Here is a 26,056-nt window from a genome sequence, read left to right as displayed (position 1 = left end):
AGCGCCGCTGCCATTTGGAGCTGCCGCTTCCGCATTTGGAACGCCACCGCCGTTTGGAGCGCCGCTGCTGCCACTCCAAACACGCTCCAGACAGCGGCGGCATTCCAAACGCAGCAGCAGCAACTCCAAATGACGGCGGCATTGCAAACATGCTCCAAACAGCAGCGGCGCTCCAAACAGTGGTGGCGTTCCAAACGTGCTCCAAACGGCGGTGGCGTTCCAAACGCGGAAGTGGCAACTCCACCATGATTGCCCTTTAGGAGCGGCGGTGGCGAGGCATGGCTGCCTGTGGGGCGCTCTAGGCGAGGGTGCGTGGTGGGGAATTAAGTCACTCCCGAAAAGACGGCCTAGCTGTCCCGGCTAGACCCGGCCTTATTTTATGAGAAACACAATATTCACTTTTTGATTCACTTTCACTATTTTATTATTATTGGCAATGGTTCCATCAAAATTAATTTAAGTTTTATAGTTCATGTTTTCAGTTAGTTTTCTAACTGAAAATGTCAACTACATTTTCTTGTTTTATGTTTTTTTATTTAAATCTTTGTCATTTGATTGTATGTATTTTTATTACTTATACAAAAAGTTTTTGATTTAACTTTATCAATAGAGCAGAGAACCAGTTTTATGTCATAGTTAATGATGGCATACTAAGCTAGAAATTCTTTACTTCTTTAGGCCCAAAGCCAGCTGGGTGAATTTGAGGTAGCCATTTTTTCTCACTCTAGGACAGAGGTGTGAAACTGTTGGCCTGCGGGCCAGATGTATCATGTGCAAACCACGCCCACCCCAGCTCTGTGAAGGGAAAAAACATCACAAAACATCATGTGACGGTAACCTGATAGTGCAAGTTTGATACCCGTGCTCTAAGACAGGGGTCCTCAGCTTTAAGACTTGTGGACTTCAGCTCCCATAAGTCTTAAAATTCCTCCTCTAGTCATGTTAGCTCAGAAATCCTGGGAGTTGAAGTCCACAAGTCTTAAACTTGCCAAGTTTGAAGACCCTTGCTTTAGGACAAGGACCATGGTAAACGATTTCTAAAATATTACTAAGAACTTGACAAGGCAATTACCGATAGTCAAGACTGATTAAAAGATGAACACACATGCACACAGCAAAGAATTCTACAATGGACAAGGGGATTCATGATATCGCTATTGGTTTGTTATTCTGTTAGGTACATCTTTGGCAAATAGTACTCTTAAATTGTTATTTTTTTACATTACTAACATTTTGGTAATTCAGATAAGACAGTCATGAAATAAATAACAAAGCTGATATCCTGTTGTGACCAATTAGCTACCCTGTTTCTCCAACAATATGGCCTCCCCCAATAGGAAGTCCCAGCATGTTTTATAGGCATGAAATGAAATTAAGTCCCTCCCCCCAAATTAAGGCTTATATTAAAACATGCAAAATGGGGGGGAATGGTGGGGGGGCTTTGCCATTAGGAAGTACTTTTGTTGCACACCCGGATATGGTGCTGCCTGCGTTGACCCCGATACGAAGTGCCCCACCAACGCCGAGGTCAACATCCAAGCCGTTGCCGCCCACCCTAAGATGCAAGGGGGGGGAATTAAGTCACCCCCGAAAAGACGGCCTAGCCATTTTTTCGGGGCTCAAAAAAAAATAAGACCCAGCCTTATTATATGAGAAACACGGTACTTTTTAAAAATAGCTGTCAATTTATGTTCATACCTTGCAATAACCCAATTTCTGTATGTAAGCTAGCAATCTTTTTGTTTTCTACATATATCATAAAATCGTGTTCATCTGTATCTATCTGTTTGCCCGCCTATCTGCCTGCATCTATCTATCTATCTATTCATCCATCCATCCATCTCTATATCAGAGTTGGGGAACAATGGCCCTTTTATGACTTGTGTTCTTCAACTCCCAGAATTCCTGACCCAGGAATTGAAGTGCACAAACCATATAGGGGGCATCGTTCCCCACCTCTGATCTTAAGCAATCAAATGAAAGGGTGCTGAAAAACATTTCAGTTGAAAGCTCCTGCAGAAGTGGAAACTGAATAGCCAATATTTCTGATGGTGCCTGAAGCATTTTACCAAACATGACGTGGAACAAAGTTCTAATGCAATTCTGAGGTTTCCTGCTGAATTTGGATGTGTGGCTGGATCTTGCTCTCTAGCTCATCCTTAACAACTGACAAAATATTTACACTGCTTAGTACAGAAAAGGGTTTTTTTCCCCCCAAAGTATTATACAAGATTGGAGTGAGAAAATAGACAATGAATATTTTTAAAGAGTTTGGATTTACGCATCAATCATTTTATTGAATTATTTTCCAGAGGCTCATTAGAACAGAGCATCAGTCTGCACCATATTGTTCTTTTGTTAAAAGGTAAGAATAAAAAGAGTTGCCACTATGAGATAACTAAGAGCCAAACTTGATTTGGTATGAGCTTCATATAAACTATAAAATATGAATATATACCAGCATATGAATCTAAAAAAAGGAAAAGGTACTATTTGAGGTATGTTTCAAATTTTGCAATGTAACTGAATAAGTTACATGAGCAATGGAAAAGATTACATAAATAGGACAAAATCCATTCTGTCCCTTTGAAGTCAATGCATCTTTTTTTAAAAAAATTTTTTATTGAGGATAAACATTTAAAAAGTCTTGAACATGGTGGGCTTTCTTTGACATACATATCAGTCTTTATGTTATTACACTAGAGAAAAATCATTAAACAATATGAGCATTTATATGCATATATACATATAAAAACATTTACATTTGTTCTTTGTGTCATTTTATATCTTTATCATTGTGCTGTATTTCAATCACATCTTGAATTCTGAGAAGTCAATGCATCTTTATAGGATAAGTTGCAGGCTGCTGAAAGAACTCTTCCATCCTAATTTCAAAAGGGTAGCAGATTTCTAAATTTTATGCATAGTTTTTAAATGGCAAGATAATACATTTATATTAAAAAAGTCTTATTAATCTCATGTAATTTGTGTATCATATACTGTAAATGGCTATGGAACTGAGCTACTCATTTTGAAATTCTTAGTTCACCATTTTTGTCTCTGTACTTTCACACAAACAGGTTCCCTGTACACAGTGCAGTGCAGCCACTACATAAGTCTCCTGTCATCCTCTTTTTCAGGTGCCTAACAGTAGATAAATGCATTCTCACTCAGTAATTATATTTCTTCACGTTCTGTAAATGTCTAAGTCTCAGGCTACATCTTCAGGGAACAGATGCACACTTACAGCTACAGTGCTTTTGATTTATAGTCCTTTCCTTCAGAAAGTGCATGTGCTGTGATACCAAATTATTCCCCTTTGATGGATGCTACTTATGTTTGTTGTGTCTGGCAAAGGACCCATAGTAGGTGCATAAGCTCAGTGTTGCCCTGCAGTTGTTGGCAATACAAATGACTACATGATACAGGATTAAAGAGAGGGAAGCATTTCCTCTGAATGAGATGCTATTAATTGCTTAGAATTTTGCAGAAATCTTAATCCAGCAAAATGGCTGCCCCAGGTTGTTCAGTATATCTAGTATATACTTATCAAAATACCGCCCTCATTAAGCATTGTATTCCATGAGCCCTGCTATAAAAGGGCAGATAAGATCTGGTAGCCTTGCCCTGTCCTCCTCATCTGAGAATTCATCCGCACTAAGCAATCTTTATCTTTGATCCAACCCATACATCAATCTCCCAGTATTATTAAAATTAGACACCCTCCCGCCCCATTGGTGCTGATCAGAGTTGTTGTTTTTTCTCCAACCATCACAGAATCCAACAACAAGCACTTATTTTGAATATTATTTCAGTGCCAAATCTATTTGTGTTTTCTCCAAATAGTCTCATAGGATGGAATGGAAATTCTGATTTCTCAATATAATCAAGATCACAATTCCTGGATCATTTGCTATTCAGCACTATAGTTCAAAGGAAGCTAAAATCATTTTGGCTATGATATAGCTTATTTCCACCCACAGAAAATTGCAGGATATCTGATTAACCCATGCATCATTTTTTTTTTACAATTCTCAAGTTCCCTGTAAAATGCTGTTGCGATATAAGGTAATTTGGCAGTAATTGGGACTTCATCATCATATCTTCCTCATTGTTGAGAATTAAGATGTCCTCAAGATTTTGTATGTCAAGATTTTGTAAGATATAGTCTTTGCCCACTATTACCCCTTTTCACAGAGTCACTAGAATAAGTAAATTTAAAATGAATAAAATTATAGTACCATGAATTCTACCCCTGATATTTCATAATTCTAAAATAGGACAGAGGCATCTCTTCCATTTTTGCATGGTCAGTTATTACATTGATATCCAACAGTTTCAGTTGGTGACTCTCAAGTCCATCATCCCTCTGCAAGATAGTGGTTTAATATTAGTCTATCAGTGCACATGCGCTAGTAATGGCATATCTCCACCACCAGGGATCACAGGCGTTACCCTAAATTGACAAATTACTTCTTGTTTTCCCCATTATAATTCATCTGATAGGTAATTTCATTCAGGCTCCGGTATACACTCTGCCTTTGTGTCCACAAACAATAGTATGTCTTACTCCGTTCACATTGTCCAGTTAATTAGGGCTGTTTGTATCTATTTTCCATCAACATTATGTTTATTCAGGAGGCTATTGTGAAGAAAATATTTCTGGAGATTCAAACATCCAAGTAAATAATCATTTGAAAAAGGTACTTTAAATGATCAGGAACAATGATCAAATATGTATATGCTGATATGTTTCACATGGTTGGAAAATAATGGAATCATCCAAAGCAGATTAGAGCCTTATGGAAAGGGAAGTTGTAGATCATGCTGGCTTTTAAAAAGGCTGAGGAACTGGATAATGGTACTGCTGGTGCATATTTGGATAATTAAGAAAGCCAAAGAATACAAAAAAGAATATATAGTCAATATACAATATGTTTCATTGACTATTGAAAGATTTTCACTTGTGTTGATTACGACAAGCTTTGAAATATTCTGAGAAAAATGGGAATATGAAGACATACAAGTTTCCTATAGATAGGACAGGAAGCCATGGTCTGGACAAAACATGGCAAAGTAGGCTGGCTCCAAATTAGGAAAGAAATGATATAATCTAAGTTAAAATAAGGTATACTCCTATTTGTTCATCGTATATGCTGAATACCTGTCAAAGGAAGCTAGATTGCGGGGGAAAAAGACGAGCATGGTTTTCAAATTGAAGGAAGAAATATTAATAATCTTTGCTATAGTGAATCTACTGCTCAACTGAAAATACAAATCATCTGCAAATTCTTATAATGAAAGACAAGGAGCACAGTGGGAAAAAAGGAACTACAATTAAATGTAAAGACTGAACTAATGATAATAATGGCAGCCTTAGAATTGACAATGAACATATTGAAGTGATAGGTGTGATTGGCTTTTAGGATCAACTACCAACGGTGAAAAATTGTACAGTAGACTACCACTCAAAAGAACAGGCATTAAGGCTTTGGAAAACAAAATTAGATGCATCGACTTAGCAAGGGTCAGAAATCTGTAGGCAATAGTTTTCCCTTTGACACTGCATAGAAGTGACAGTTGATGTTGTGGAAGCACCATTCCCCCCATTTTGCATGTTTTAATATAGGCCTTAATTTGGGGGGAGGGGCTTAATTTCATTTCATGCCTATAAAACATGCAGGGACTTCCTATTGGGGGGGGGGGGGGGGGGGGGGGGGGGGGGGGGGGGGGGGGGGGGGGGGGGGGGGGGGGGGGGGGGGGGGGGGGGGGGGGGGGGGGGGGGGGGGGGGGGGGGGGGGGGGGGGGGGGGGGGGGGGGGGGGGGGGGGGGGGGGGGGGGGGGGGGGGGGGGGGGGGGGGGGGGGGGGGGGGGGGGGGGGGGGGGGGGGGGGGGGGGGGGGGGGGGGGGGGGGGGGGGGGGGGGGGGGGGGGGGGGGGGGGGGGGGGGGGGGGGGGGGGGGGGGGGGGGGGGGGGGGGGGGGGGGGGGGGGGGGGGGGGGGGGGGGGGGGGGGGGGGGGGGGGGGGGGGGGGGGGGGGGGGGGGGGGGGGGGGGGGGGGGGGGGGGGGGGGGGGGGGGGGGGGGGGGGGGGGGGGGGGGGGGGGGGGGGGGGGGGGGGGGGGGGGGGGGGGGGGGGGGGGGGGGGGGGGGGGGGGGGGGGGGGGGGGGGGGGGGGGGGGGGGGGGGGGGGGGGGGGGGGGGGGGGGGGGGGGGGGGGGGGGGGGGGGGGGGGGGGGGGGGGGGGGGGGGGGGGGGGGGGGGGGGGGGGGGGGGGGGGGGGGGGGGGGGGGGGGGGGGGGGGGGGGGGGGGGGGGGGGGGGGGGGGGGGGGGGGGGGGGGGGGGGGGGGGGGGGGGGGGGGGGGGGGGGGGGGGGGGGGGGGGGGGGGGGGGGGGGGGGGGGGGGGGGGGGGGGGGGGGGGGGGAGGCCATATTGTTGGAGAAACAGGGTACCTACCTACCGAGCAATATATCTACCACTATATCTATCTATCTTCCTACCTACCTACCTACCAATATATCTATCCATCGATCCATCCATCCAAAAGTTCTGTCTGTCTGTCTGCCTTCCTGCCTGCCTGCCTACCTACCTACCTATCAATATATTTACCTACCTACCTATCTGTCTCTCTTTCTCTATCCATCCATCCATCCATGTTTGAGGCGCCAGCTCCACAGGCACATCAGGAAAGTAGAGCAAAGCCAGTCTGGGAGGGAGGGAGAGAGAGGGGGGGGGGGGGAGAGAGAGACCCGATGCATCAGATTGAAATGAGGCCTAGTTTAGACTGAGGCCCTTTTCCACATTGAAACATCTTTGCCAGCACATTGAAACCTCTTTGGCTTCTATTAAAGGTTTTGTGGATGAAACATGGTCAAGACTATCAGGAAGCTCTCACATTTTGTTGAGGCTTTAAACAGGATCCATTGGACCAGACCTCCACCCTAAAAAAATTACTTTTCCTCAATGAATTATAGTGCCAATTCTGAAGAAGGCAAAACCAAAATGTATTGGTAAATTACAAGGAGAACACACACACACACACACACACCCTTCTAACCCTGCTGGAGTAGGTGATTGGACTAGAATAGATATCTCATTATCTTTCTCCTCCCTCCCTCCTTTATTTCTTTTTCTTTCTGTCCCTCCCTTCCATCCCCCCCTCTTTCTTTGTCCCTTTTTCTTTATTTCCCTTTTCTCTTCCTTCTCTCTTTCTCTCTCTCTTTCTTTTCTCTCTCTTTCCCTCTCTCAGGCTCATCCCATTGACTTGGTGCACTGCTTCGCTCGGACTTGCTTGGGCAGGTTCCTCTGGTGCAGCAGGCTCAATGGGGTGGACCTGAGGAGCTGGCACCTAGAAGGCGGCAGTGCCAGCATGTTTGAAAAGTGGAGCAAAGCCAGAGGTCGGTAATTTTTGCAGCCCAGAATTACAGAAGCTTCTGGGCTGTGCACAAGAAGGGACACACACGTCAATGCAATTCAGCAACATAAAATAAAGAAATACAAATAAAACAAATCAACAAGAATCAGCAAAGCATCTCTGATTAGATTCTATTCACTACTAGTATCTAATCAGAGATGCTTTGCCAATTCTAGTCTAATGACCTGCTCCAGCAGGGTTGGCAGGGAGTGTGTGTGTATGTGTGTGCATGGCTGTCAAAACTCCAAAAACAGGTCAAGTAACTGGGGAGACCAGTCATAATTAGAACACTTGCTAAACAACCGGCCATTAAGTGAGGACCACTTGTATTTGGTTTGCCAGTCACCTGGCCACACTCACCCAGTCACATGCCCACCAAACCACACCTACCCGGTCATGTGACCACCAAGCCACGCCCAGCCAGTCACATGACCAGCAAGCCACACCCAGCCAGTCATGTGACCAGCAAGTCACCCCACCCAGTCACGTGACCAGCAAGTCATACCCTCAAATTAGGCCACGCCCACAGAAATTTGAATCCCACCCCTGGGTGGGGGCATTGAGGTTGAGTTTGTAGCACCAAGGGGGCGGTGGGCTGAAAAAGTTTGGGAACCAACTCAACATGCAACCCTGTGGTGTACCAGTGTTAAGAATAATGGCTGAAGAGATATGATTACCTAATCTGACCCTCTGTGAGCAGCCAGACGGGAAATCCATAATCCAAAGGCAGATTGAATTAGAAAGTCCAAGGTCCAGAAGTTTAGACATTAGTCTACGTGGAAGAATTGTGTTAAACACAGAACTAAAATCCACAAAAAGCATCCTCACATAGCCATCCCGCTGTTCTAGATGAGTCAGAGCTGTGTGAAGAGTGATGGCTATAGCGTCCTCTGTAGATCTATTTTTTCTGTATGCAAACTGGTGTTTATCAAATGTATGCGGAAGACCAGAAATGATGTGCCGGCAGGCCAATTTCTCAAAGTACTTCATGATGATAGGAGTGAGTGCCACTGGTTTGTAATCATTGAGGTTATTGATAGGGAACTTCTTTGGCAGCAGAACAATGGTGGAAACCTTCAAACAAGATGGAACAGTGGACTGGGATAAAGACCGATTGAAGATTCTGGTAAAGACTCCAGCCAACTGATCAGCACAGTCTTTAAGCACTCGGCCAGAGATACCGTTGCTCTTGCTTAAACTAAAAAAATAAAATATTTTCCTTGCTGTCATTCTAAGGAACAATATAAAAGTCAAATGAGGTTTGTATAGTGGTTTAGAAAGCTTTTCTTAAAAAAAAAAAAAAAAAACACTAATGAGAGTGATGTAATTTTGTGGCTTTGAATGATTGTCTTAGCTGCAAAACAATACAGTGCAGCTTTAACAGCAGGCTGCAAAAAGGCAGCAGCTTTTACATTTTTTTTTACTAAAGTTTAGAGTTTCAATAAAGGCTTCCATGATCATATATGATTGGTATATATTATGAATATCACATGGATAACATAGGGAGACTGACATAGATAATAGATGTTCAAAAATAGATTTGCAAAATAGACAGCATTGCATCTTTTTAATGAATAGTTTGTACTATTGGTATAAAGATTTTTTCTGATTACAACTGAATGACAAGTCTTTAAAATTTATTTATAGGTGAGCAGTGAGATATGTGAAGAGAATTTTTGTTATAATATTAGAGAAGGTTGTATATTTTGAAATTGTATTTGTCTTGATGAAGGGAGGAGTCATTTCTTCATATCTTTTTTCTTTTAATTGGTGTTTTATAATTTATTATTAACTATTTCTTAATTTTAAATATTTTTCTGCACTTTTTATTTTTCTTAGTTCTACTAGTTTTTTATTTTTATATTTGTAAATGTTAATAAAATTATTGTAAAAAAGAAATAATGGTTATAAGGATAGAAATTCGGATCATATCTACTGTAATATCTTTTAAAATCTAAGCCGGTTTTACTTTTTATGAGCATTCCTTCCCCATAACTTTACCACTTGTGATTTATTTCACCAATGAGTCTTTTAGAAAATCAGTTAAAGATAATGGATATTTAAAATCAGGATTCTTTATCATTTTTGCTTCATGCTATTTAGAGACATCAAATCTTGTGTTTTCTAAATTACATGTGCCCTGTAAACTATTTTTACCTGTGATTGCTTTTAGTATTGATTCTTAATGGCTGCTTCCTAAAAGATGCCCACTTTTGTGAAGAGTTTTTAGCAGTGGTGGGATTCAATTCTTTTTACTACCGGTTCTGTGGGCGTGGCTTGGTGGGCGTGGCAGGGGAAGGATACTGTAAAATCTCTAGTCAGAGGTGGTATTTGCCGGTTCTCCGAACTACTCAAATTTCCGCTACCGGTTCTCCAGAACTGGTCAGAACCTGCTGAATACCACCTCTGGTTTTTAGAACCGCTCTGTTGTTTTATGTACATATGAAGAGCCCGTAAAAAAGCTGTTTGAACAGGTAGACGTCAATTTATGATAATAATTGGGATTGTAATGTCAGCCAGTGAACGAAGTGGTCATGCATGAAGGAGAAAGCCAGCTCCCATCCTTCCCCTTTGCTTTCAATCTTCCCTGCCAGCTTTCCCATTGACTTTCTGTGGAAGGTGACAGAGAAAATTGCAAATGGCGATCACACGATTGTGGGCACTTGGCAATCATTTATAAATATGAGCCAGTTGCCAAGCACCCTAAATGCAGTCACACTAGAATTGCTTTACAATTCTTAAATTGAGGACAACCTATAAATGATACTAGTAATTTAAGTGGATTTATGCTGTTCTTTACCACCCTCTCTTCTTGTATCAGCTCATGGTCTGTTAGCTATACCTTAAGCTAAGCTAGTTTGGCAGCCATACATGCCATCTCTGTAGTTTCCAGCAGCAGGAAGCATCAATTCATTCTGGCATCCTGAAGCCATCTGTTCCAGCTATATCCTTTCATGTACTCCTTTGAACACACACTTCATTTTTTAAAAGAAAACATTATTATTGCCAAATAAAATATAAACTACATTGAGGTTTTCTGTGGTGTAATACATTGGAACAGTATTAGAAAGGGTGGCGATGTTTTTTGCCATCCCATTATCATTCTCCTGAGCTTTTATTATTTCTTAGAGTTTCTCTGCTTAATCATTCTTCTCTAATAATTTACAGAATAATAATTCTGTACGTTTGAGTTGTATGGGTAAGAAAAATCAAAAACGTAAAATTGAAAGGTGATTTTAGGATTTGATTTGCCATTTCAAAAGGTAGCAAATTATGCAGTAGATTCTGGCTAAGTGTATTGAGTGGGCAACCCACTCAAGAATATTTGGGATGGTAATAGTTGAAGAATTTTGGCCAATGCCACCCAGTGAGCAGAATCTCAAAACAGATTTGGTCCTCCTTTTTTAAAAATTCATATACAATTGTTTTATATTTTGTCTACTTTATTATTTATTTTTATGAGAGATTGATTTTTTTTAATGAATGATTGCTTTTTTAGAATTGTGCCGACTTCAGTAACACAATCAAAGAGGGCTCATAGCTGAAAACTGTTCGCAAGCCAGGGCCAAGGGTTCTATGACTCTGTACCTATCATCAAACACATTTGAGTTTAATTTAGACTACTACTTAGAATATTTGAAATCCTTGGAACAAAGAAAAATGTAATAAATTATGTAGTTAACATAACATATTGGAAATCATGAACATAATATCACATTATACAAGCAGATTATATATCTTTTTCCTCTAGTTCCATGATGGTGAACCTATGGCACGTGTGGTGGAAGTGGCACGCAGAGCCATCTCTGCCGGCATGTGAGCCATCAGCCCAGCTCAGTTTCACTGTGCATGTGTGTGAGCCTCCCGCCAGCCAGCTGATTGTCGGGTATCTGCCACGCATGTGTGGGAGGTGGGGTGCATGCTGGAGATGCATGGGCATGCATGGGGGAGCGCATGGGGTCACGCACGTATGCATGGGGGGCAGGGGAGCGTACGGGGTTACGCGTGCATTGCATTATGGGTGCAGGCACGCGTGCACATGCACATGCGCACTTTTGGCACGTGACAATGAAAAGATTAACCATCAGTGCTCTAGTTTCTCTCTGGTAGCAGCAGCACATAGCACTTGGAGAATGTAAAAAATAAGGACTTAAAAAAAACCTAGAAGCTTTGTATGGACTTTTTACTGAAAGATGGAACTGATGATTTATGGTTTTGGGGATTAGCGTTAAAGAGAAAGGGAAAAGAGTAAGACTGCAATTATTTGATAGAAGGAAAGGCAGAAGTTAAAATTATAGGGGGGTGAGTTCACTTCTTTCCTTTTTTCTTTCTTATATTTTTCCTGTTTTTTGTATATATATAATTTTATATATATAACCCAAAGCTTAAAGTCATCTAATGAGGCCCACCTCCCTGTCATCTCATCAAAGAAGATGAGGTGGGTCTTTGTGGGGGAAGTTTTTCTGCAGTAGCATCCTATTTATGGAATTTTGTCCCCAGAGTAGCTTGACTGGCACCCATCGTAGCATAATTTTGGCACTAGGTGAAAACCTTTCTATTTTCCCAGCCTTTGTTTCTGGCTTTTAATTGTACTTTAATTAAGGTTTTAGTTTTGGATGGCAGCCTCACATTCACCTAGTAGTTTATTTGGTGTTGATATTACGCACTGTGTTTTTATTCAAATAGTTTTTAGTGTGCTTTATCGTAGGGAGCTTCATTTATTGGGTGGTTTAAAAATGTAAATAAAAAGTTCTACCTTAATGGTTTGTGCATTTAAAGAGGCAGTTCTCCAGATTTCTTATTTACAATAATTTGAAGTTAGGTTGACTTGCCAAAATTCTTCTCTAGACTCAGGAGCCTATTTGGGGATTTCATCTGGGAACACATGTGACATAGAGTCATTCCCGGGGCATTTAAGAGAAGCAACTGCTTGATTGTACATTATACGGCCAGAGAGATGAGATCATATGGGGATTGAGCTAAAAGGAATGTGAAATCCAGATGAAGCCAAATCAGAATTACTGCTTTGTTCAGTCATCTGCACCTGTGAATATGGAGGTGGGGAGTTATGAGGCTACTGGACAAGCTCAGGAATGTTCTAGTAATCTTCTTTCTTCCTACCACTTCTTTGCCAATCCTTCCAGCATCTAATCTCTTACTCCTGTATATTTTCATCTTTGAGAAACCTGAAAAAATACAATTTTACATTCAATCTGATTACTAATTACTGACAGGTACTTGCCTAATACAAATCCTAATCATTGCAGGGGGGATTTCTTTCCTATTTCCTTCTACTGCAGTTCTGTCGTTGATTGTTGCAGCCTAATGATCCTAAACTGTTATGCTTTCTGCTATGTTTGGTTCTTTGGAATGAAAGACGTGGCATACCATATGTATTCCCAAAAATGCTGTCCTCAATCCACCTTATGGTGATTTTTTTTTTATTGCTCCACTTTAGGCAGAGACCACATTATCATAAAATCAACCTCGTGCAGTTGTTTTATGGTCTGAACTATATATAGTCTTAGAAAGAGGAAATACAGTGTTTCTTCAAATAATGAATAAACATTTTTTTGACAATTTTGAATTGTCAAATTGAATTGTTTTTTTAAAGTTCTAGCTGTCAAAAAATGGTTATCATTTGAGAATTTTGTGTAAACTACTTAAAGATGAAATTATCTTTCAATTTTTTATTTAGAATTATAGCACCATAAAGTTGAAAAGTGTTATTTAGATATCAAATCTATCCCTCTGTTCACTGCGGGCATCCAGATTAAAAAGCATCTTCAACATATAACTTTCCAATCCTTACATGAAAACCTCTGATGAAAGGGAGCCAAACACTTTCTGATCATTGGTTCTAGTGCCCAACTGCCATTTCCCTTAGGCAGTTTTTCTAATAATTGGTCAAAATTTACCTTGTTATAACTTAAATTCATTATTTCTTGTCCATTATTTTTTGTCCATTATGACTTCTGGAACAGAAGAGAGAAGGTCTTGATATTCTTATATGTGACTTCCTGTCAGATACTTCCTATATTTATCTAGTTTTATGCTATGCCCCATATCTATATGGTCACCATTTAGATTCAACCAGATCAAAAATTACTGCCCTTAATAGACTTAAAAGCAGGAGGAAAGAATGTTAAAGCAAGGTCTATGTAGACCTACAAACCAGAAAAAGACACTATGCTAGGAAAACACCAATTACTGTTGCTTGAAATGAAACGTTGGTTCATCATATAAAATTAACTACACTTAATTTTTTTTAAATATCATAATGGATACATTACATAATGTTCGGATGAATGTCTAGTATTTCTGTTAACTACTAAAAGTTAAGAGAAGCAAAATTCTAGTTATTGATATGTGCATGTTCATATTACCATTGACTAAACAGTCCAGAGGTTACACACCAGAAAATGTCTGTGGTGATTCTCCAGGTCATGATTGTCCCAAAGGTGCTTTTTCAAAAGGCAAGTGGTCTTTCTTTGTTTTTCCTTGAAGACATTTCACTTCTCATCCAAGAAGCTTCTACAGTTCTTCAGAAGTGAAACCTCTTCAAGGAAAAACAAAATCTAGTTGCCGTTTGAAAAAGCATCTTTGGAACAGACCAGAGAAGGTAAGGTTTAATCCCATTCCAATTTTACATAGGTATCCAGTAATGTAATGGTACTAGATAAGTTGGAAAAGCTTATAAATCCATCTGGGATTGTGGTTGGACTATTACTGTTTCAGAACTATGCTTTGACAATAACATGTAGAAAGCATTCCATTGAAATGACTGGTTGTCCTGCCAGTCATTGACATGATACTTGACTGCCCATCTGTTCTTGTCTGGAATCTTCATCTGTCAAATAAAAAATAATAATCCTTTATTTCATAGGAGAACTATTTAGAAATGAGCATTGGACTTGGTACATGGCATTTTGGAGAGCTTCACAAAAATATTGGATTTTTTTTTTATATGTTACGTACTGTATGTATATGTGATACATGATATGTATATTATAGTATACTAACAATATGGAATGTGGGGAAGGGACATATAGAATTATTAATGTTAATTGTGCAACATTAATGTTTTTATTGTAGTTTGTTTAACATACTATCCCAGGCTTGCAATTCTGCTCATATATTACTTTAGCATTATATATGTTTATTTCTCTTCTGTCATGTTTTCATAAAATGCTAAATAATAATTAATAATCAACACTGTACAAAATGTTACTTAGCATTTAATTCTTTGAATTATACTTCATAGTGCTGCAATCTTATAATATGTATATAATTTTACATAATGACATTTGTAATAGGTATGTTATCCTCTGAAAATTGGTCGCCTTATCTGCTTCTGATAATGCTCAGTGTATACCGAAAAACTCCTGTACTAATTTTGTCCAGCTCTGAAGCCACGTAGTTCATGCATGAGATTGTCAGACATGAGTAGTTGCAGATGTCAGTGCGTCAGTGGCAAGGAGCCGGGAAGATGGATTAAGGCTTAGTCACTGAAAAATGCATGCCAGCACATCTGAAGCACCAACACTGCGCCACCTCATAAGGAAAATGTGTCATGACCAGAAATCGATAACCTCTTGGAGGCAATATATTTGATTAATTATACTGGCGCATGCTTGGCAGTGTAGCTTCATCTAGCATTAACTTAATACTGTTTGCATGAGGCAGTGTTGTAACCACATTCATAAGTCAAAAATAATTTTGCTTTGAAAAGTTAATAATATAATAATGTCTCTGTTGCAGGTTTTATGTCATATATTAATAATTGCATGATTTTTTTTTACTTATGAGCTACAATAGCATTCATTTAACTTAAAATAGCATAAAATGGTTGCTTTCTAGAATGAAGATGCTGTAATATGCCTCATTTCCCATCAGTTGGTAGTTACTGTGAAGTTAAGAAGAGAACCACTGGAATGGCTCTTTATTAAGCACTGAACTCCTCATTTTTCATTCTTTATTCACTGACAGAAATTGAAACATGTAACACCTGAAGCCATGGGTTACTTCTAGACATGTATCAATTTGGGTGGAGATTGGATGAGAGTTGAACAAAGTGTGGCAATTTATAATATAATTTGTCTTGAGATCTGAAAGGCAGGAATTCTGGTTGATGACGTTTGTTTATATTTTTTTCCTATTTAAAGTTCTGTTAGGTATTGAAAACAATTTGAAGTATGCACCATTATAAAAGTCAAAACTTGTCTGTTTTGGAGGATATGCTGTTCCTGGACAAATGCATGAGCTTGGGACAGGGCAGTGGAAAGCATGAGGTTTGAGAGCTTGCTAAACATTGACAAAGGATGAGGGCAGGCATGTCTGTAGGAGGTGTCCAGAAAGTCAATATAGAATAGGATTCAAAGGGACCTTGGAGGTCTTGTAATTCAGCCCTCTGCTTAAGTAGGAGACGTTATACCATTTTGAACAAATAGTTGTTCAATCTCTTTTTGAAAATCTCCATTGATGGAGCACCTGCATAACCCATTCCATGAATTAATTATTCTCAATAATAGGAAATTTCTCCTTAGTTATATGTTCAGTCTCTCTTTAATGATCTTTCACCTATTACTTCTTGTCCTGCCCTCAGGTGCTTTGGAGAATAGACTGACCCGTCTTCTCTGACAGCCCCCGAAATATTGGAAGTCTGCTAACATGTCACCCTTAAACTTTCTCTGTGATAGGCTAGGCATACTTAGTTCTCTTAACCATTCATCATACGATTTAGCTTCCAGAATCCTTATCATCTTTGTTGTTCTTCTCTGCACTCTTTCTAGGGGCTCAGCATCTTTTTTGTATTGTGCCAATCAGAACTGGACTCAGTATTCCAAGTGTGGCCTCACTAGTACAGTATAGAGCGGTATTATCACTTCTTGCGATCTTGATGCTATCCCTTTGTTGATGCATCCTACGACTGCATTGGCAATTCTCTGCTTGGCCATCTAGTGTAGCAGCTCGGATAGCATCAGGAAGTATATACAGCATTCTGAATTATATCACTATGTATCAATTAGAAAAGGACACCTAAAGAAAATTGCTATGAATGGATTGTAGACCTGTTCCATTTCTGATATATTAGTAACAAGAGCTTGTTAGTAGAAATAATAAAAGAATAACGACTTTCCAATCAAGCAAAATAACTTAACAAAATATTTTATATCTTATATATTACATGAATCTTAAAATACTTAATTTATGGATTTCTGGGTTTTTGAAGCATAGATAGAAATTAAATGTACTTAACATTCTCATGAGAAACAAGTGTTTGTATAAATCCAAATACTGCCTGTAATCATCTCTTTCATTGACAAATCACATTAACTGTGTCCTGTTCTGAATATCTATGGTTAGCTAATCAGATGAATTTGGATTTTAGTATGAGAAAGGTATAAATATCTGTCTATTCATTTTTTCCAGATGCACATTGTATTTAGCGGTATTATCACTTCTGCCATATTCTCACCTTTTATCCCTAAGCTATAAAACCACAAATATTGTCATTCATCATAGAGAAAACATTTTGATGTTTTTTTCTGCAACTTTTCTACCTCTACAAGTAACATTTTTCACACAATATTTCAAGTGTGCTCACACCATAAGATTTGTTAAAGAACGATATTGGCAGTATTATTTTAATTCCTTGTTAATCCTCGATGTGAAACTTGTAACTGCTCAACACTCCAGTTTTGAGGGTGGGTGGGCAGGGTTGTCATAATACACATTGTTTGCATGTTGAAATATAAATTAGATTACAATGCCCAGTGTAAAGTTAATTTTATGTTCTTCATTGCTTTTTGTTTGTTTGTTTTAAATATCCAAATATTGCTAATTCCAGTTCCATTTTAAATGTATTAGAAAGCATCAGTTCCAAAACAGATTCTTGGGAGATTCTTTTTAACCTCATATGTCACTTATGAAAGCTCTCCATTGATGTTTACCACTTGTTTCTTGTTTTTTTTTTTAATCAGCTACCAATGAACCAGAGGACTATTTTCCTCTGATTCCATATATGCTTAATTTACTCAGAGGTCTACATAAGATTCTTATGTACTTGGAACAATAGTAGCCCTATGTTTCTTATTTACTATCTTTCCTTTCCAGTAAGTTTGTTTCTGCTGTTACTTCATACTGTAATTGTTGCAGCTGAATCTGTATTTATACTGGTTTTTATTTGGTTGTCAACTGTGAGTCTAAACACCACTTAAAACTTAATACTCTTGTATTTAATAGTTGACAAATCACACCGTGAAACTTAACATTCTGCTTAGGCTAAGTCTTTACAAAAATATAGTGATTGTGAAACAGTGTATATAAAATAGAAACATCATTTGTTCTTCAATTTATATTAATTATTGCATTGTTACCACCAGCATTTTTAAGAGCTGGTGAGAAATTCTATTAAATATTAAATAACACTTTTTATTTCTAAAAAGTCATCTAACTGGAGCTATGGTTGCAAAAAGCTGAATATTGAGAAAGAGAAAGAAAAAGATACTATAATTAGTTTCAAGAAGGCACCATAAGAACTTACATACTTTGGAAAGTTGATGGGAATAGATAATGGAATAGAACAGGGGTCCCCAAACTTGGCAATTTTAAGACTTGTGGACTTCAATTCCCAGAATTCTCCAGCCAGCATAGTTTTAAAGTTGCTAAGTTTGAGACCTCTGGAATAGAGGAATGCTTGGCAAGGTTGAAGGAAGTTGAAGGTTGAAGGAAGTTGAACAAGGGTAAACAATAGATAAAATGAATGGCTGGAACTAAAGGGATCATGGAATGTTCTTGAAAGAGCTGATGATTATTGTTAATTCAATAATTATTTAATAAATTTATACAAAATATTACTTGTATGAATTGTTTTCTCCTATCTTGCTTTCATTGTAGCATACAACTGTTTTACCCTTTATATTAATTGAGATGAGAACGACCCATCATGAATATCCCAGCAGGACCTATGGACTGATTGCTGTGTGCACTATTTCAGTTTGCTACATATTATGGTAAGGAATCCATTTTCACATTGTGAAATCTAATCACTTATATCTCAGTCTTGCCAAGCAGGTTTTGATAAAAAGTTTCACGCTGTGGTTTTTATGATACTTATATCAGGCTTATATTTTTAGGGACTTTCCCCCCACCCCCTCCATAAGACATTATTTAGGTATTTTTTCTATGCCCCTCTCTTTTTCCAATCAACAGAATTAAAAATATTTTTAACTGTTCAATTTCACAAAAGTGAAGTGTATTCAAGTAAAGGTGGATGCAGACCACAAGAGTTAGCTTGGGTCTCAATGTGAGGATTTATGCAGAAAGGCACTTTACCTCAAAGCAAATGAAACATTGCCCAAGTCAAGCTAGTATCTGATTCTGAAACAGGATTAAGAAGCCTAAAACTTTTATCTTCTGTATTGATTAAAATAGGAAAAGTACAAATTGTAACCTTTGTAAGGCTCTTCGGAAGAAATGAAATCATCAGAGAATAGATGAAAAAAAAAACCTTCTAATTTTTAAATGAGAGTATTAAGTGTTGCATTTTTCATCTCTGACATAATTAGATGACATATGGAGGTAAAACTGTGCCTTCTGAGATTTATTGGCCAGTTTCGAGCTAATAGATACAAATTGGGGGATTGCAAAAGGGCGTCTTTGCATCTTCACAGTTTGGCTGAGGAACTTTTTGTTAATTCTTTTTGTTGTTTTAACTGCTGAGGTCTGTAAATGGTGGAGGGAAGGGAAGGGAGGGAGGGAGGGAGGGAGGAAGGAAGGAGAAGAAACCTTCCTTGGAAGAAGGATGATCTATAGCAGTGGCCCCCAACCTTTTTTGTGCCGCGGCCCGGTACCAGCATCACAAATGATCCGCGGCCTGGTACTGGCATCAGCACACATGACAAGGCAAGGCGAGCCGAGCGACCGGCCAGCCAGCCGTCCCCCGCTTCTCCCCGCCACCTTCAACTCCTCCTTTGTACCTTTGTTGATGGGCTTCACTTCGGGACGGCTTCGGGACGGTCGCTCGGCTCGCCTTGCCTTGGGTGCTGAAAGAATCCTCGCGCCTTAGTTTCGTTTGAAGCCCCCCCCCTTCGATGAAACTAAGGCGCGAGGATTCCTTCAGGACCCAAACGCCGCTTTCCAACCGGAAAAGCTCATCCGGAAGCACTTTCTCGTCAAACAAGATGGCGGCGCCCAGCAAACCGGCGGCCCGGTAGGAAATGTTCCACGGACCGGTGGTTGGGGACCCCTGATCTATAGAATCAGGAAGAAGTATAAATAATGCAAAATCACAATGTTGCCCCACTCTACCCAAAGCCAAATCAGTTCTGTAAGAAATCTAATATGTCCTCCTAGTTCCAGGGCTATAACCTCTACTTTCAGATTCTGAAACCATAATATTCCAGGATGTGGGTTTTGTTGCCTTACTTGACAAAAAGCATTTCTTTTTTAGACCAAGACTATTTTCATAAATCAGGGAATAATCCAGTGGCAAAGTAGGTTTCTTGAATATCTGAAAATAGTTTGCAGTGTTAGCATGTCTGTAAATGTTGTTAGTCTATAGGCAAAAGTTGAAATTGCAATGATTTCTAACACTTTTACAAAGAAACAAAAAATTCATTTTGTGTTCCCATATTAAAAGAGAAATGTGTGCATTTAAATTCTCCCCCCCTTTTTTTCCCTTCACTTACCTTGACTAGAAATTCAAACCATTTCTTTTTTTTCCAGGCATATTCAGTATTAAATTACCTGTTATTTTATAAGACCGGAAAATGGTAGGGACTCAACTAAATGGCTACAGCATGGGACTCTAAAATGAATTTTAATGCATGTTCCCTTCTGCTTATCTAATAATAAGCAGTACAACAATTGTACTGTTGGAAGGCATTCATTAGAGTTAATAACAAATAATCTTGTATGGAAGCTTTATGCCTAAGGTTGATCAAGCCATTATTGTGCAGTATTGAGTTAGCATGCATTCAAGGAGGAAAGAACTCTACAACAGAGGCCATCAGGTAATGTTTCCATGACAGCAGTACTACTTTTTGCAATTCCCTATATAGACATTGCAAGAATACTGCTAATGCCACTCTTCCAGAGAAGAGAAAGATAGCGAGACTAATTGTATACAGCAGATCTTAGCTGGTCTAACTGGGTAGTCATAGATAGTTCTGTCTTTATATTTGATGTAGAATTTAAGTCAATTATTTTTTCATTGTTAAAATGATCTTTTGTTTATTTGTAATGTTGCTCTGAGGGCAACAAACAGTGACAATTTATTCAAGGATATAGATAACAGGGTTCAAAGGTTCTAGGATTAATCCTGTACTGCTTCCAGCTGGAAATCTATTCCAAATTCGGTTGAAAAATTGTTTGTAGAGACAATGTTAATTAGAGAATAAGATTACTATATCTTAAAGAAGTGTTCCAAAAAATGAATTCGGCCTCATTATCTTTCATCTCTTCAAAACAACTGCTGTTAATCAGAATATTCACATACAAAGCTTCTGCAGTAAAACTTAAATCAGTAAGAATTAATTTTTGCTATTGGAAATACAACATCTAAGATAAGATATGTGGTTTCTGTTGATAACAGCACAATTAAAGGGATGAGAAATTTTCTACTGATTTCAATAATGCTTTTTCAAAAATATGCTTAGCACATTTATCTTGATTTTTTATTTATTTTTATTTATTTGATTTGTCAATCGCTTACAAGATAATAGGTATAAGTATATACATAGTTATGAATACATGAAATGGGTACATATAAGAAAAATAAAAGAAACAATAGGACAGGGACGGTAGGCACGTTGGTGCGCTTATGCACGCCCCCTACAGACCTCTTAGGAAAGGAGTGAGGTCAATAGTAGACAGTCTAAGAGTAAAGTTTTTGGGGTTTGGGGAAGAAACCACAGAGTCAGGTAGAGTATTCTGGACATTGACCACTCTGTTGCTGAAGTCGTATTTCCTGCAATCAAGTTTGGTGCGGTTAACCTTGAGTTTGTATCTATTGTGTGCTCTTGTGTTGTTATGGTTGAAGCTGAAGTATTCATTGACAGGTAAGTCATTGCAATGTATGATTTTATATACCATACTTAGATCAGACTGAAGACGGCGTAATTCAAGGTTTTCTAGGTCTAGAATTTCAAGTCTGGTGGCATAAGGTATTCTACAACGAGTAGAGGAGTGGAGAACTCTTCTTGTGAAATATTTCTGGACTTTCTCAACTGTGCTAATATCAGATACGTAATGTGGGTTCCAGACTGATGAGCTGTATTCGAGTATTGGTCTAGAAAATGTTTTGTATGCTCTAGTTAGTAGTGTGATATTACCAGAGAAAAAGCTATGTAGAATTAGGTTAACAACTCTTAATGCCTTTTTGGCTATGTAGTTACAGTGGGCTCTAGCACTTAGATCATTAGAGATGAGTATTCCAAGGTCCTTTACAGAGCTTGGATCATCAACAAGGTCTTGTTAGGGGGTAGTGAAGCAGATGGAAACATTTTCTGAGAGTTTCTCATACAAAGCATTTTGGGACACACCACATTATTTCCCCACAAAAAAAATATATTTAAGGATCATAGTTTCACATTAAATTTGGTCAGGCTAACTGTTCACTTATATCTGTATTGTCTAATCCAAAGGTTGTGAATGTACAATTCCAAACTTGTCTTTTAAACAACAGAGCTACGCTGACCAATTGCAAACTGATGTGTAGTCTAAAATACAATAAAAATGGATCATTCTATGCAGGTTCAGATTGGTTTCCAGATTTATTTTCTCATTATGAACTTTTTATGAACTGATCCTGTTACACAAAAGAGAGGATAAGGCAGGTGGGGGGAGACACAAAAAGTTATGTGTGGTGGTGCAGTGGTGGTGCAATATTTCAGGATAACTCTGCCCTCAGCCAGAAGTTTGATCTTGACTGGCTCAAGGTTGTCTCAGCCTTTCATCCTTCCAAGGTCAGTAAAATGAAGACCCAGATTGTTGGGGGCAATATAACAACAGTGTAAACTGCTCAGAGAGTGCTGTAAAGCACAGTAGAGCAGTATATTAGTCTCCTGTTACTATTGCTAGTTTTGTTTCTATCTATAGAATCTATCATCTGTCTTTCTATCTATCTCTATTATATCTATCTATCTATCTATCTATCTATCTATCTATCTATCTATCTATCTATCTATCTATCATCTATCTTGTTTTAATTGCTTGAATTCTTTCATTATGGCTTCCTAACTTTTTTCATTAAAGAAATAAAGATTACTTATTGAAATTCTAATGAGCTTATGTAAATATTTTCAGTCCTTCTTGTTGAATGAAGCATGGGTGCATGGATAGAAAGAGACAGACCACCGATCTGTGCAGTGCTTCGGCTTCAAAGGCAAAAATGGGTTTTAGAGCCTCAGGGAAGTCACACATAATACTTGCAATCTCTGAAATCAGATAGCTTTTTTCAGAGCTCAGTGCTGAGAAAAATATGCAGCTGCTTTATGGAATTGCAGACAGGTGTTACACAAGTACCCACGCATAAGTTTTGGGCTTCAAATCTGAATATATCACTGTTGCATATGCCTGATATAGACAACAACTTTGAATAGGCTGTCAGCCCCACCAGACTATCAAGAATCAACTCCATGGAAAGGCTAAAACTACTTTTATTGAGAGTGGCTATAAACATAATTTTTGAATCTAATTATGCTGTTTCTCTTTTCCTTCTTATATTCCAGTGTTATTAGGGAGGTGTCTGGGCCATATGTATTTGTTGTGTACTTAATTTATGTTTTTCTCCTTGCTGTTTTTGTAATGAATCAGATCTATCTCTTTTGAGATCATCTTCCTTGCTTTTTACAGATATCTCATTTTTTGTTACCTTTGATAATGTTAAATATATTGGTTGGAAATCAAATAGTGCTACTGTTGATGCATAGAGTGGGTTAGATCTGTAGGTTTGTGCTCTGATGGAGGGATCCTTCTGTGAAGGAAGAGAACCGTTGTCTTCTACTCAGGATAGGGTCTATAAAAGCTGTAATTCTATACTAATTTAATTGGATGTAAACCCCATTATGTGACTTGTTTCTGAGCAATCATGCATTGGATTGAGCTCTTAGGAAAACAAGTGACTTATTTATTATGTTTTTAATTGAATACTTCATTATTAATAGTATTTTCTGTATGTGTTTTTTCTTAGGGTCTGTTGGATATATCATGTGACTGGGGTTTGGGTATATCCTCTCCTGGATTACCTTGGTTCAACTGCTAAAATTGTCTTCTTTGCCACTGTAACTGTAGTAATAAACATCTTTTACTTGCTGGGTGACATACTAAACAACTGCATATGGGATACACAAAAATGTGAGTATCAGATTGAGAAACTTTTTTGAATACAAAATCATACTTTAGTTATATTTATTATATATGTTTACTATTACTGTTGAAATGTTTTTACAGAGTAACTCCATTATTTCTTCAAATGTAAATGTAATAATTATTTCACATATTATTATTACAAATAGGTTTGGACAGCAAATGAGGTGATTAATGCTAGCTCATAGCTAAAAGCATATGCCTGATTAGCCTTTTTTGCTTCTTTCCTATCTCTTTCCCCCTTTTCGTTGATTTATTACCTGATATTGACTGTGCTCATAGAAACACTAAATCTAATTATGGAATTAACCTTTTTCCTGGATTTGATCAATAGTCAACCAGATCCCCTGGATTTATATAATATAACAAAGTCACACTTACCCCACCCTACCCATAAAATAGAATAGAAGTAGGATGTATGGAGCTAGGTTTTTTTTTAAGTTTTATTATTTTTTTAGACAAACATACACAAACACAACATAAAAACATCAAGCCATCTTCCACTTATGTACATACAGTGTGTCAGTTGGTTTACCAATTGTTTTGTGCATCCACTTCATAGTCATCACAATTACTTGTATATGTTCTCATAATTATCTATCAAATATTCCAAAATACATTGATATCATTGTTAATCAATCATTTGACTATACTATTATTTGTTCATGTTATGCAAGATAATCCAAATTTTAATTGATTTATTTTCTGACTATTCTACCCCATAATTATATTATGATTATGATAAAGATAATACGTCTTTATATATTATTTATATTCTGAAGTTCTAGATATTTCATTACCATATTTTATTGTCTAACCATTGATAAAATAAATCCCAAATCTTATAAAATTGTTTATCTTCTTGTTCTCTAATTTCAAATGTCAATCTACTTATTTCAGCACATTCCATTATTTTCTTAATAACTTCCTCCTGCGTTGGTTTTTTCTCATTTTTCCAGTTTTTAGCAAATACAATCCTAGCCACTGTTAATACATTTACAATCAAATATTTCAATTCCTTACTGTATATTTCAGGTAAAATTCCCAATAAAAATATCTCTGGTTTCAAGTCTATGTGGTTTTTTGTCATTTTTTCCAACCATGTGTGGATTTTAGTCCAATACCTTTTAGCCTCCGCACACGTCCACCACATATGGTAATATGAACCAGGTATCTGATGACATTTCCAACATTTTTCAGATTTGTTCTTAAACATTCTTGCTATTCTTGGTGGTGGTAGATGCCACCTGTAAAACATCTTATAAAAATTTTCTTTATATGCTGTTGACATTGTCATTTTATAATTTTGAGACCACAATTTTTGCCATTTCTCTAAATCCCATATCCAAAACTTTTTCCCCAAGCAATCATTGTTTCTTTAACTTGTTCTTTTTGTAACTTAATTTCTAATAAATATCCATACAATTTTTTAATCATCTTTTCATCAGTACCTGTCAAGATCTTATCTGAATCAGTCAATTTATCATAGAAATCTTCTGTTTTGGAATCTTTATCATATCTAGAGCATATTTGCGCATATGAAAACCAATTCATCTTTATACCTTTTTCCTCTAGTTTTTGCATAGATTTAAGTTCACCCTTTTCATTCAATATTTCACAATATCTGTTTGTTCCTTTTTATATGTTATAGGATAAGAAAATGCTTCAATAGTCGATAGCCAGACTGGAATTTTCAAATAACATTGCCTTTTAGTCTTCTCCCAATTTAACCACAGAGCCTCCCGTATATAATGTCTTCTAAAGTACCCCTGTGTTTTAGTTCCCTTGTACCATAAGAAGGCATGCCACCCCAACAACAAATCATGTCCTTCTAATGTCAGCAATCTAGTATTTCTTAATGTTATCCATTCCTTAACCCACATCAGATTTGTAGCTTGATAGTATAACTCCCAATTAGGGAGGCCAAATCCTCCTCTTATTCTAGCTTCTTGCAAGAGTTTTAGTTTTATTCTCGCTTTCTTACCCTGCCATATATATTTCAACACGATTTTATTTAGATCTTCAAAGTAATCTTTCCCTAGCCTAATTGGAATTGTTTGAAACAAATATAAAATTATGGGTAATATATTTGTCTTGATAGTTGATATTCTCCCTATTAATGATAATTGTAAGTTTTCCCATTTTGCCAAATCTATCGCTATCTGTTGCTTAAGTTTAATATAATTATTCTCTTTAAGTATGCTACATCTTGTTGTCAAATATATCCCCTAAATACTTGATCTTATTTGTGACCTGAATTTTCAAAACATC

At 38.2% G+C, this 26,056-nt stretch overlaps 1 protein-coding gene across 1 annotated transcript in view; it reads left to right on the top strand.

Moving 5' to 3' along the window:
- The window catches only part of AIG1 (androgen induced 1), a 92,260-nt gene that overhangs the window by 53,692 nt on the left and 12,512 nt on the right, over positions 1-26,056 (top strand). Inside the window, exons 4-5 of the mRNA XM_026666198.2 lie at positions 18,314-18,429; positions 23,610-23,773. Coding sequence (XP_026521983.1) covers positions 18,314-18,429; positions 23,610-23,773 — 280 coding nt within the window. The remainder of the gene's footprint in view (positions 1-18,313; positions 18,430-23,609; positions 23,774-26,056) is intronic.

The sequence above is a fragment of the Notechis scutatus genome, chromosome 1 (assembly GCF_049901735.1).
Source record: "Notechis scutatus isolate UNSWTSFEM ecotype Mainland chromosome 1, rNotScu1.2, whole genome shotgun sequence".
NCBI classification, from domain to species: domain Eukaryota; kingdom Metazoa; phylum Chordata; class Lepidosauria; order Squamata; family Elapidae; genus Notechis; species Notechis scutatus.
The sequence above is the reverse complement of the archived record's forward strand: the minus strand, read 5'-3'. Positions and strand labels throughout refer to the sequence as shown.